Source organism: Carcharhinus amblyrhynchos, chromosome 9 (assembly GCF_965287045.1).
Source record: "Carcharhinus amblyrhynchos chromosome 9, sCarAmb.v2.hapA, whole genome shotgun sequence".
Taxonomy (NCBI): Eukaryota; Metazoa; Chordata; class Chondrichthyes; order Carcharhiniformes; family Carcharhinidae; genus Carcharhinus; species Carcharhinus amblyrhynchos.
This window is the reverse complement of record NC_137332.1, coordinates 28,863,645-28,877,356: the sequence shown is the minus strand read 5'-3', so window position 1 is coordinate 28,877,356 and position 13,712 is coordinate 28,863,645. Positions and strand designations below refer to the sequence as shown.

The 13,712-nt window shown below is 43.3% G+C and overlaps 1 protein-coding gene across 1 annotated transcript in view; it reads right to left on the bottom strand.

Moving 5' to 3' along the window:
• Positions 1 to 13,712, bottom strand: part of ptch2 (patched 2) — a 120,650-nt gene that overhangs the window by 15,389 nt on the left and 91,549 nt on the right. Inside the window, exons 18-20 of the mRNA XM_080195373.1 lie at positions 11,812 to 12,092; positions 6,655 to 6,792; positions 5,085 to 5,227 (exon numbers count right to left, since the gene is read on the bottom strand). Of these exons, the coding sequence (XP_080051499.1) occupies positions 5,085 to 5,227; positions 6,655 to 6,792; positions 11,812 to 12,092 (562 nt within the window). The remainder of the gene's footprint in view (positions 1 to 5,084; positions 5,228 to 6,654; positions 6,793 to 11,811; positions 12,093 to 13,712) is intronic.

Below are 13,712 nucleotides of genomic sequence, written 5' to 3'. Positions count from 1 at the left end.
CTCCAATTCTGGTCACTTAAGCATCCCTGCTTATAACTGGCCCATTTGTGGCAGGCCCCAAACTCTGCAATTCCATCCCTGAACCTCTCCACCTCACTTTCCAAGACCAAGATTGAATGTTTTTTTTAAATAAAGAACTAACTTGTAATCATACAACACCTTTAAAAAAGCCTCAGATTATCCGTTGTAATGTAGTGAAACACAGAATCTAATTTGAGTTCATGAGCTCCCAGATACATTTATGAATTACTGATTAAATAATTTGTCTGCGTGCTGATTGAGGGATAAGTATTGGTCAAGAGAGCATTCTTGCTTTTCTTCGAAAAGTATCTCTTCAATCTATCTGTGAAGTGCGGCCTGCGGCCAGGGCCTCGGTTCAATACCTCAGGCGAAAGACAGATGAAGCCAATGATGGATTTTACATCCTCCATTTTTGTTGTTTGATTGAATATTGATCTACCCAGAATACTCTCTTATTTTCTGTGTTTGGTCATTTTTAAAATGCACAGTAGCCGAACCTTTCTGAAGCACAGAATTGCTTCAAACTCGAAACTCGAGCACAGCTGCACAACAGCAGTAACCTTTCTACTAGTCCTTTCTGCTTTAAAGCCTTTGAGCCCCATGTGTGCTGAGGAAGGCCAAGTGTTTATTTAACAGAGCAGTAAGATAAGCAACAATATGCATTGCTTGGAATTCACAGGAATGGCACGCAACTCTGATGGAGCCTCAGGATCTGTCTCCCCGCCTCATTGAAAACAATTTTTTTTTGGCTTATGAGTTTTCACTGTGGCTTGGTTATGTTTACATTTGTTTGGGGTTGGGGGGGAGCAGAGGGAGGGGTTGCTATTGAAAACTCATATTACCACTTGCTAAAGGGGCCCAGGCATCGCGTGAGGAAGCTTGTGGGTAAAGGCTAGTGGTAACAGCAGATAATACCCTTCTGAAACCATTAGGGCATCAAGTCTAATCTTGCTAACAAGGGTTGACACATTTCTACAGTTAATTTCAGGAAAAGCATTGGTCATAGCAGAGTGAACCCACGTGTCACTTCTGTGTACCAATCGCCTTTTCGCCCTGTGAAACAGAAGTTGTGGTCCTGGCTTCTAAAACTGCTGATAAATCATTTAGCAGAGGATTCTTGGTGATATTGTTGAACAGCCAAATTCAGACACTCTATTTTACGATCCAAGCACAACTCCCTCTCATTTTACTGCCTCCTCCACTTACTGCCAGAACATTCACTTTGATTGAATTTTCCACATTGCTGTTTGTTTTGTAATGATTGTCGCTTCAGTGATTGTCTCCTGCCAACACTAATAACAGAGGGAAGTAAATGCTTTGCCTCGGCCTGTTCTCATACCCCTGTGCACCCCTCCCCAACGATGTTGGCTCAATATGGGGAGTCACAAGGTGCAAATCTCTCCCAAGGACCCGAAGGCTCAGTTTGTTTAGTTAGCCGCAACACCCATAGTGACCACTGAAAAGGTGTTCAATCCAGTGTGTTGCCACTTTCTGGGGGCTGTGGGGTTAACAACATCTGACTTTGGTGCGTGACTGTGGCAAGCGACCAAGTTGGCTGGTAATGCCCCCCCCCCCCCCACCCCCCTCACACTAAGGGAAAAACTGTAGCCTCGACTGCTACCCTCTTTTGCCCTTTGTAACAACAAGAGGGGGGCCCTCCTGTTACTGCAATCAGACAAGCAGCCATCTTCTATTTATTTTACTTAAGCCAACAGTCTGAAAATCAATCGGTTGGGCTGTTGTGCAGGACCTCCATGTCGGCAGCATGTCAGAGTCTCCTTGTTTATGCTTTCTGTAATCTTTTCCATTCTGAGGAAAGCTTGCCGAAAAATGCAGAGTTTGTTCAGCTGTTTATGGTGCATGCACCAAAAGAGAAATATTTACAACAACCTCTTTACACTAACCCACGCTATCTGACTGGCTCTCTAAACAAGACCTCCCTGACTGAAAGTCTACCTTGTGGCTCATTTAGTTCAATGTTTAAACGAAACATGACAGTTTGGACTTCCAAAATAGATTTCCTGTTTCTCATCATTTCTGAGTGAAATGTGGTGCAAGATATTTCTCCCCCTCCTATTTTTTTTATGAACTTTTCACTTTTAAGATCCTCCCCACCTCTGCCACCTATATAAGAGTCCTTGCAGATCAACGCGAGATATCCAAGCAACCACTCTGCTCCCTTCCCCCACTCCCCACAACTTCTCTACCAATGCCAATCTTGTGTGTTCAATCACATTCTGGTTTTCATTCTGTCATATGAGCCTAGTGAGGAATTTAAACCTCGTTCTTCCCTTCCACAAAACAGGCACAGGATCTTATTTGGTTTTAACATTTATTTTGCCATCACCCAACTGATTTACTTGCACAAGGGTGGCACAGTGGTTAGCACTGCTGCCTCACCGCGCCAGGGACTCGGGTTCGAATCCCGGCTTGGGTCACTGTCTGTGTGGAGTCTGCGTGTTCTCCCCATGGGTTTCCTCCGGGTCCTCCCACAACCCGAAAGATGCGCTGGTTAGGTGCATTGGCCATGCTAAATTCTCTGTCAGTGTACCCGAACAAGCACCAGAGTGTGACGAGTAGAGGATTTTCACAGTAACTTCATTGCAATGTGAATGTAAGCCCATTTGTGACACAAATTAATAAACTTAAACTTGTAATGCAAATAACTAATCTATGTTTATGAATAAAATGTGTTTTTAACTGAACAACAGGCTTCCTTATACTGCAGAATCTTGCAGTTCTCATGTTCTACTATTGTTGTATTTCATGGATCTGAGGTGTGTTGTTAGTCAGGGTGCGGTGGTAGCGCTCTTGCTGACAAGTCAGGTGGTAGACGTGCATGTCCCCCTTCACAGACTTTGTCCTATGCACTGACTGTCCTCTTATGTTAAAGATCCTGAGGCACTGTTTCTTGGGAGGACCAGGGGAGTTCTTCCTCAGGTGACACAGGTTATCTCATCGCTGTTCGCGGGCGATTGCCGTCTGCAAACTGATGGCTTGTTTTCTACATTATGACATTTGAAAAGCACTTCAATGGCTGTGGAGGTTTGGAATATCCTGAGGTTATGAAAGGCGGTGTACAATTCCAAATCTTCCTTTCACTAGACATGCTATGACTGACTCACGCCATAATGTTAAAAAATGGATGCAGGAAGAGATGACAATCAAATTATATTCATTTTACTTTTGCTATCCAAAAATCTTAATTGATATCTCTCTTTGGCAAGGCAAATGGAATAGTTTCAACCTTTAAAGTAGATATCTGTGACAGCCGGATGATGTTAAAGCTTGGGACTGGATTTCAAGAGTGACAAATTTCATCTGGTTTCAGATCGCTCACTTTCCTGTGTACTGACCATATATACTGGGCCAATGGAACAAAACTTTCCAGTGAAGGGAGTCTCCCCTGTCTGTCCTCAATAATGTCTGTCCCTGAGTGGATGTTGGAGGTTCCACTCCTTAAAAACGAAGGCAGAATCTCTGGGTGTCCATCATTTCCTAGTGGGTTCTGCAAGAATTATCGCAGTGTCCCAAGGAATTTGGTCTCTTGGAGCCATGAGGCTGATCTGCTAAACGGCTGTCAACTTGTACTATCATCTCTACCTGGGTGCACGGTTCTAAGAAGATGGGACACATACACAAAAGGGAGAAAAAAAAAGCTTCAAATTTATTTCATGGTTAGCCTTTTAAAGTTTCTACAACGTTCAAAACCTCACCAGTTCCATCCCACTCAAAGCGATGAATTTGAGATTCCGAGCATTAATCCCAGCCCTCTCCGGAAGACAGCGCGTTCCAGTCTAACTTCTGCTCTGGGAGCACTTACGGACTGGATATCTACTCAGTGTCATAGGTTACATCAATCAAATGAACAGGAATGACAGCTGAGTATCACCCTTACAGGGAGTGATGAAAAGACTTAAATCACTATCACATATGGACATCAAATCCGCTATAGACACTAGGGGCAGTTTCAGCACTTCAGCAACACGAGTGCCGACATTTGTTAGATCTTTGGCACGATTAAAAGAATACGGCTTATTAATGTTGACTGTCAAGGAATATTTAGCCTTGAAACGATCACTGCTGTGTTAAAATGCAGTGCTGTATTACTTTTGAGGTGTTCTACTTGTTTGAACCTGTATCACTTTGAGGATTCGGCATTGCATCTTTTTGCTGAACCAGTCAATCTACACATGAAAGGAGTTGTACCTGCGAATGGCGATTTCTCCTCATCCTATTATACTTGTAAATCAGTAAGAGATTTACCTCCAATCTACTGGATGTTCAGCGTCCACACTGAAATTCATCAGTTGGTGTGAGAGACTGAAAGGAGCCTATTTTGTGCAGACTTAATCAAACGGAGGTGGGAAGACAGTGGGGTCCCCATCTCCCTGCCTGATCAAATGGACTGCTCTGATTCCACACTCGCTGCCTGGAGGGGTGGGGAGGGTGGGGGGGTCATTAAATCCTAACCTCAACGAGAATACCAACATAACTCATAAGTTTCTAATGGACAGTTTAAAGCTATATTGATAGGAGCTTGATAAAAGGCAGACTGAGCTATTTTAACCTAATCCACCAGTCAGGAAATTGATGGGATTTGGGGTGTCACTGGTTTTACATTCTTCCCAATTTTACACTCCATTAAAGTCAATGAGGAACCGGATTCTCCAACATTGCCCTCAGATGCGATGCTCTGGTTCAGCTGCAGTCAATGGATATTTGGCTAAGCGTCAAATTCTCCATTCCTGCTGGCAGTGACGGCGGGATGTGAACAGGCGGAGAATTCCAGTTGAGGCGTGTGTGAATGCGACATGCTCTTGGCTTTCCACCAGGTAAGTTGGTGTAAAGTTGCCACAGTTGCACACCCTCTCGCTTGGTGAGTTGGTCAAATTTGCCTCTACTTGCGTACTTTCTTGTTTGAGGAACAGTATTTAGCGATATAAGGTCCGGGGGAAACACAATCAAAATGGAATTGCAAAGTAGTTCTTCCATCTGACTTATTTGTGGTGGATAACCTGACAGAAAAGTTTGTCCCTGCTGGGACCCTGTACAAAACGTACCGAACGATGAAGTCAAACTCAGAACCAGCCAACATCAGGACCCCGAGTAGTGTGGAGATTGCCCCGTCTATTACTGGTGTAAACATGTGTTCCAAAGCCACGGCTGAACGTAAATTCCTATTCCCAATGGCAGTCAGGAAACCCTACAGTGTAATAAATAATACATATTTCTATCAATAGCCACATTGTACAAACATGAAGAAATGCACTTAAATACATTGGGGGAGATGATGGCGTAGTGGTAATGTTACTGGACTAGTAACCCACAGCTTGGGTTCAAATTGCAGCAAATTCAATCAATAAATCTGGAATATAAAACTACTGTCCATATTGGTAATCATGAAACTAGCCACCTCAGTTACTCATGCTCTTAAGGGAAGGAAATTTGCTGTCCTTGCCTGGTTTGGCCTAGTTGTAACTCTAGATAATGGGCAGCATGGTGGCACAGTGGTTAGCATTGCAGCTTCACAGCACCACGAACCCGGGTTCAAGTCCAGCCATGGGTGACTGTGCGGAGTCTGCACGTTCTCCCTGTGTCTGTGTGGGTCTCCTCCGGGTGCTCCGGCTTCCTCCCACAGTCTAAAGATGTGCAGGTTAAGTGGATTAGCCATGCTAAATTGCCCCTTAGTGTCCTAAGATGTGTAAATTAGGGGGATTAGCCATGGGAAAGGTACGGAGTTACAGGTTCTATGGCTATGGGATTCTATAGACTCTCAGCAATGTAGTTGACTCTTTACTGTGCTCTGCAATGGACTCAAGAGCAATTAGGGATAGGAAATGAATGCTGGCCTTGTCAGCAACACACACAACCCGTTAAAGAAAAAATAAGGTACCATCGGTTAAAAAAAGACAGGTTTTCTCATTGACTTAAATGAATCTGCTAAATACTCCAAATGGTTGTTTCTCTCCTGCAGAAAGGAAAACATTTTATGTTGAGATTGTTGTATCTATATTAAGTCTATTTTTTATCATTCGTTCACGGGATGTGGGCTTCACTGACTAGATCAGCATTTATTCCCCTATGTGAATTACTCTTGAGAAGATTGGCGGGGGGTGGGGGTGGTTTGCTGCCTTCTAAAACTGCCGCCATTCACCTGTTGTAGGAGCACCCACAGTTATTCTACATTAAATTATTCCATTCTAAATATTCATCAGCACCACCAACTCCTGTTTAATTAGTGCTTAAAAGGTAGAACATTTTTCCGAGGAGCTTCACAGAAGTAAAACCAGGCAAAACTTTACTTTGAATATATCAGGAGGGATGATTGTTTTGCCAGTAAGATAGGTTTTAAGGAGGAGAGGGAAGTGAAGATGCGAAGGGATTCAGGGGAGAAGCTCCAGGAGTTTATGGCCTTGATAGCAGAAGGTTTGGCCACCGATAATCAAGCAAAAGGGAGTCATTAATGCACAAGGTTCTCGAATAGGAGAAATGCAGAAGTAGGAAGAAATGGGGGAGAAAGAAAGAGAGACTAAACTTCTGATGAATATTTGGGTACAGGCAAAAGTCATTGCCTTGGTATGGGCTGTAGTTTGTTGGTAGACATTTACAAGACTTTACTGATCTACTTACCAGAGCTACATGGACAGTGAATTCCACTCCAATTCCAACAGATGCGATCAGGATCACTACAGGAATTGCACTCAGTTTGATGCCCATGAGTCCCATTATTCCAAAGAGCTCCACTGTCATCATGGCCAGAACAAATACCTACAGGTAAGCAAGAGCAAATGGAGATCTTAGACTTGCACAGAAGAGTTCTCAATGGCTTGGGACTAGCTGGCAAGAAGTCCATCTACAATGCTTAGCATCACTAAGGTTAAGTACCTTTTTGCCCATGTACATATAAGGAGGATGAGTGAAATGACAATGCTAATTTATTACATTTAACCACAATTTCCATAAAATGTTTAAAGTTTATTTTGTTATGTCACAAACAAGCTTACATTAACACTGCAATGAAGTTAGTGTGAAAATCCTCTAGCCGCCACACTCCGGCACCTGTTCAGCTACACTGAGGGAGAATTTAGCATGGCCAATATACCTAACCAGCAGGTCTTTCAGACTGTGGGAAGATACCAGAGCACCCGGAGGAAACCCATGCAGACATGGGGAGAACATGCAGACTCCATACTGTGACCCAAGCTGGGAATCCAGCCCAGGTTCCTGGCACTGTTTGACAGCAGTGTTAACCACTGTGCCACTGTGTCAAGAATTCAAAATACAAAAATAGAGAAAATGGAGAAAAAGTGCTAATAGTTTTTTCTACAAGAATTAAAGCTACAGTTTATTTAAGTTGAAAAACTAATCATCTCAAAACACAAAGGATTGCATACTGGTGCATAAGAGTAAAATTGGTGGAGAAAGTGGTGAGTTACTTTTCTTAAAATTATATTAGGTTAGACGAACATCTTGCCTTGGCTGGCTGATATGGTGTTTGCCAAACCATGTAGCCCTTGTTCCACTATCCCTGCATGTAATCATTTGGAAAGTAAGTTGAAAAAGCGTATGGGGCCCAAGGACAATGTTCCTTCATGGTTATCTGTAGATAGCATGTTATAACAGATATGTGAGTCAAGACGCAAATTCATATTTTTCTCACAAATGCGGGTGGCAGAGTAATTCGACAGAAACATGCTAGTCGCTTTGCTTTCAATGGATTATTCCATTGCTGATGCCAAGGATTGGATTACTACAGGTTTGTCACAGGACTGCTTTAATTCATTGCATCATGCAGTGGATAAGTTTGTGGCAAAAGAAGAGGAAGGTTTTATCATTTCAAGGTTTTGAGTGTTTGAAACAGCTAAAACACTAATTCATTGATAGAATCAGAAAAATAACCCTCCGAGTATTTACTTTAAGGGTTAACTTCAAAAGGGGAGAGCAGAAAGGTGTTGCCCTTTTGCAAGAAAATGCTGGAGCAAGGGGTTTGTTTATATTGTGGTGCTTTTATCTTCTGCTGCGAGCTATTTAAATGTAAATTCCTCCAGTTTCCCTCTAGCCCAGACGTGGAGAAGATGAGGTTAGCAGCAAGCAAGCATTCTCTCTGAACCTTGCTGCCATTATCATCTGTTAGGTATCGAGTTACAGGGGCCTCCCCTGATTCAATGTTTACAGGGAATGTCTACCACCTTTAAAGTGGGAACAAGTAAACCTTTTGTTTCCTTTTCTTTATTCCACATAAACAGCACCCACTCAAGTCTTGCATATTTGACTGCATGATTGCAGTGAGCAGCCAAGGTTATGTGCGCTTGTATGAAAATTTGTTCCGGTCTTTTACTCTTTTTAGCTTCCCTGTACCTAGGTTATGATAAGATTCTTGCTTTGAAGTCAGTACAAGGCAGGTTTTGTCACGCACACCACGTTCTTTGACTGGTGCAAAAGGAAGCATAGATAACTTTCCTTCGTAATGAAATTGAAAGGATTACCATACATGGATGAGATTCCAGCATCTCACTGCTATACAGGACATTATCACTACTGTAACCAAACATCAAATAAAAAGGGGACAAAAAGACTTGCATTTATATGGCACCTCTCACAATTGCAGGATGTTGCAAAGCCAATGAATTGGTGCAATTGTAATGGAAATACAACCGTCAATTTGTTTGCAGCAAGCTCCCAAGACAAACAATGGTTTAATGACCAGCTAATCTTGTGATTTATTTTGTGCGTGATATGGATTGAGGGATATACATTGGCCAAGATCTTGTGTCTGTCAGACTATAGGCGAGATTTTACAGCCTCGCTCGATCCCACCTGAGATCAACAGAACTTTCCAGGTTCTGCCCCTCGCCTGCTCCAATTCTTGTGGTGGGAAGTGCGGTAAAATTCTGGCTGCTGTCTCTGAAGCACTCTGGGATGCTTCCTTTTGTTAATGCCAGTGCAGTCATTGTTGCACACTGAAGAAATAATACTTGAATTTAAAAAGCACCTTTCACATCCTTAGGACTTCACAATGGGCTTTACAGACAATGAAATACTTTTGAAATGCGCTTGAAAGCTGTAGTAACGTAGGAAGCACACCAGCCAATTTGCTCATGGCAAGATCCCTCATGCAGCAATGAGATAACGACCTGATCATCTCTTCTTTTTAATGAGGTTGGTTGAAGGGTAAGTATTGGCCAACACATCAGGGATAACTCTATTTCCTTCTCTGAGTAGTGTCATGGGATCTTTTACACCCAGCTGAGAGGGCAGTTTGGCATCAATTAAATGTCACTTCAAAAAAAAACCCCTTCCTCAGCGCTACACTGGAGTGTTAGCCTGGATTTGTGCTCGACTCTCTAGTGTGGGATTTGAGCCCACAACATCTGACTCAGAGGTGAGAGTGCTCCCAGTGAGCCAGAACAGAGACACATTTGGCATTGCAACATGTTATTCATTCTACATTTATCAATATAAAGTACATACACAGATTCCTGTCCAAAAGAATCAGTTTTCGGCGGTTTCCTCTTGATGCTGGGTCTGCTTTTCACGGTGTTATTAACTGGGCTTTGGAAAAATGCCTTGTGGGTGACCCCTCCTGGCCAATAGGCCTCCCCCTCCTTACTGTGAACTCCTTGTCAGCCACTTTGCTGCCATAGCTGATGGATTGATTTAGCGCATGAGGGTCACGCCAAGGACAATTCTTTCCCCAAATTCAAACAGGCAGGGATGTGGGGGTCCCTTAAGCACTGACTATTTTATCACTGTTTTCTTAAACGATTGCTTCCCACTCTACTTCATCAACCTCAAATAATATCCCCTCCAATTTAATTTATTGGCAATTTGTCAGTGATTCTTCAGAGAAGTTGTAAAAACGAAGGCATCGTGCTGTATTTTCTCTGGCAATCGTGTTGTCAACTTCTACTCATGTTGATCTTTTAACAATAAACAGTGTGCTGGATGAACAAATATTACAACATCTTGACTGGCAACCCGAGATTCTCAAATATTGATCATCTAGCTTTCTAAATGTCGTCTCAAGGCATATGATGGCTAATGCCATCATTGTCCTTTTTAAAAATTCATTCATCAAATGTGGACATCGCCAGCTGATTGCCTTTGAACTGAGTGGCATTTCAGTGGGCATTTAAGAATCAACCAATTGCTGTGGGTCTGGAGTCACTTGTAGGCCAGACCAGGCAAGGGCAGCAGATTTCCTTCCCTAAGTGACATTAATGAACCAGATGGGTTTTTCCGTCAATTGTTCCATGGTCATATTTTATTGATTTTAAATTTAATCATTTGTTATGGTGGGAACCAAACTAAGGTCTTTGAATTACTAGAGTCACAGAATCCCTACAGAGTAGAAGGAGGCCATTCGGCCCATCAAGCCTGCACCAACTACAGTCCCACCTAGACCGTATCTCTGAAACTGCATGTATTTACCCTGCTAATTCCCCTGACACTAAAGTTCATTTTACCACAGCCAATCAACTTACTCCGCACATCTTTGGAGTGTGGGAGAAAATTGGAGCACCAGGAGGAAACCCACGCTGACACGGGGAGAACGCGCAGACTTCTTGTATCCTTGTAGCCCTGCAGGTTTATAAGGCTGCAGTCTTGATTATGTTTGTCTCCATTACAGAAAATCAGGGGCAACCTGAATTTTAAAGCTGTTTCGGACCCCTGACCTGTAGGAAAAGGAATTTACTCCCAAGGTGCTGGGGAGAGGGCAATTCATCACAGCTGGAAATTCCACCAATTGCAGGATCAATACGGCAAACACATTTAAATCAAATTGGAACAATCTGCACGTGCAAAATAGCAATCATTAATAAATAAACTTAGTCATAGACAGTGGAATTTTATCGATACATCTGCCCGATGTTCGTACGATCCACCGCCCAAGGCCAACACAAAATGCTGTTCTCTGAGCTTTGCCCATCCCCGGAATTGGGGCGGGCGTGTCGGTAGAATTCTGGCCACAGAATTCTCGGGCTTGGTTTTAACTCGGGTTAACACTAGTTCACACATACATCTGAAAGACGTGCTGGTTCGGTGCATTGACCATGCCAAATTTTTACTCAGTGTACCCGAACAGGCGTTGTGGAGTGTGGCGACTAGGATATTTTCACAGTAACTTCATTGCAATGGTAATGTAAGCCTACTTGTGACACTAATAAATAAACTTTAAACTTATCTTGCTAGTGATGGTGAGTTCTACATGGTGTCCCTCACACACAAGAACTGCCACAACCCATTCTTGCTGATTGGGTTTGTGAGTTATGTAGCACTGGTGGTATTGCCTTGATTTTATTGTAAGTTGAATGCTTCTGCGCTGCACAATTGTGGGACTTTATGAGGATTTTTTTGGTGAAGATACAATTGTGTAACTTTCTTTTTTTTAAAAGAGCTGCCCCTTTTGGGTTTTCCTTCGTCCCGCGTGACTCACAATAGCTGAACAAACAACCAACAGTGACAGGTAATAAACGCAGAAAGACATGTAGAAGCTGACTGTTTGGCTAACGTCTCCGCTGGGAGAAGGAGAAAACAAAATACCTGAAAAATGTATAAGAAAAGAACGAAAAAGACCCACATCTGACCCTGAACCAGCTAAACGCATTTGCGGTTGCAGTATTTTTGACAGAGCTCTTTAAGAGGTCCACTGGTCGAACAACATCAATAATATTGGATCAACATTGCTACATCTTGGAAGAAATAAAATTGGGAGAATGTGCAACACCTCTGCCTCCTCACAATGACCATCACAGTTAATTATGCTTAATTGCAAGTGACACTTACAATGATGCCAGCTGTCCAAGGATTGAGCAGCAGAAGAGCGCACACCAGGAATGTGCAGGCCAACACAACGCTGATGGAGAGTAGAAACCAGTGCCTCAGGCCGATATACTGCTCCCAGAACAGGAAAGGGTAACCGTTCGGATAGTTAAGAACACCCTTCTTTGTGAACTCGTCACATATTGCTCGAACACTCTCAATGGCTTCAATGAAATCGGACGTTTGCTGTAGGCCGCTCAGGTAGAAAGGGAACTGGGCAAACTCGATAACCTCAGCAGCAGGAACTGTGCAAAGGGATGAAAAAAGCGGGGCGGGAGGCGGGGAGAGACAGAAACAAGTTAAAATGAGGTGTAAATTAGCTAGACAGGAACATCAATGATACAAAGTGAATTTATACAGCCTGACCCATACTGAGTGGAGCTTCTTCCCAAAGACCATTACAGGTTAATGGTATATAGGGCAGCATGGTGGCAGAGTGGTTAGCACTGCTGCCTCACAGCACTAGGGACACGGGTTCGATTCCTGACTTGGGTCACTGTCTTCTGCATGTTTTCCCCAGTTCCCTCCGTGAGCTCCAGTTTCCTCCCACAGTCTGAAAGACGTGCCGATTAGGTGCGTTAGTCATGCTAAATTCCCCCTTTGTACCCGCAGAGGTGACGGATTGTAGCGACTAGGGAATTTTCATGGAAACTTCACTGCAGTGTTAATGTAAGACTACTTGTGACACTAATAAATAAACTATCCTTTATTTGTTATAATACTGAGCAAGAAATGTAATTTTTGTAGCAACATCACCTGGATTTTACATGCCCCAATTTCACGTATGCACTAGCAGGCTTCATACTTATCCTACATTAATCTGTTCTTATCCAACATTAATGTGGCCTTTATAGTGAGGGAGATCGAGTATAAAGGAGTAAAGTCTTGCTACAGGGCACTAGGGAGGCCACATCATGAGTATGGTGTACAGATTAGAAGTCCTGATTAACAGAGGGACATACTTGCATTAGGGGCAGTTCACAATAAGGGGTTTACCACTTAAGACAGAGGTAGAGAGGAATTGCTTCTCTTAGAGGGTCAGTAATCTTTGGAATTCTCTTGCCCAGAGAGCTGTGGAGTCTGAGTCAGGCTGGTTGTTGATCTACAAGGGACTTATTGAGGGTTACAGTGGGTATGTAATGGGAGTGGAGGGAGGGGCAGGCAGAAAAATGGAGTGGGGGTCTACAGTCAGACCAGCCATGATGTTAATGAATGGGACAGCAGATATGAAGGACCAACATGCCTCTGATGTTCTTAGGCATTGACTGCAGCAGGTGGAACAACAAGGGGGCTGCAGAATAGATTTGCTGACAGGGATTAGATTTGGTACGACTGCCATATGGAACATCTAAACACTGTAGACAGGACATGACCATTTGGTACGGTCAGTGCGTGTCCAGGTGACCTCTGCAAATGGGTCATGCAGTTGTTAGCTGCTGGCTGTGACTGCTCAGAACAGGTGCGAGCTACTAATTAGATATAGGAGGTCAGCAGCATTGCAACAATGGAGAAACCCATCAGCACCTAGAGGGCATGACTGATAGCAGCAGATGACTTGAGGCACACAGGAAACCAGTTTACATAGAATCTCATTAAAATTGCCAGACTCCAAGATACACTCGGGTCTCTCTGTGTCACTCGGCACTGTCTCCTGACTAAGATGCCTTACAGTCAGCCTAATTTTAAAATCTCTATACCAGCGCCACCCTGGGGGTCCTGCAGTTTTAATAAAAAAGTTACTCAGCATAGCCTCAGAGAGTTTATACTCCTCCAGCCCTTCCTCAGCCCCCTCTGCCTCTTCTGGACTAAGTTTTACCATAATGGATATGGCAGGCAGGCTTATGCGCCTTATCACTCCAGGAAAA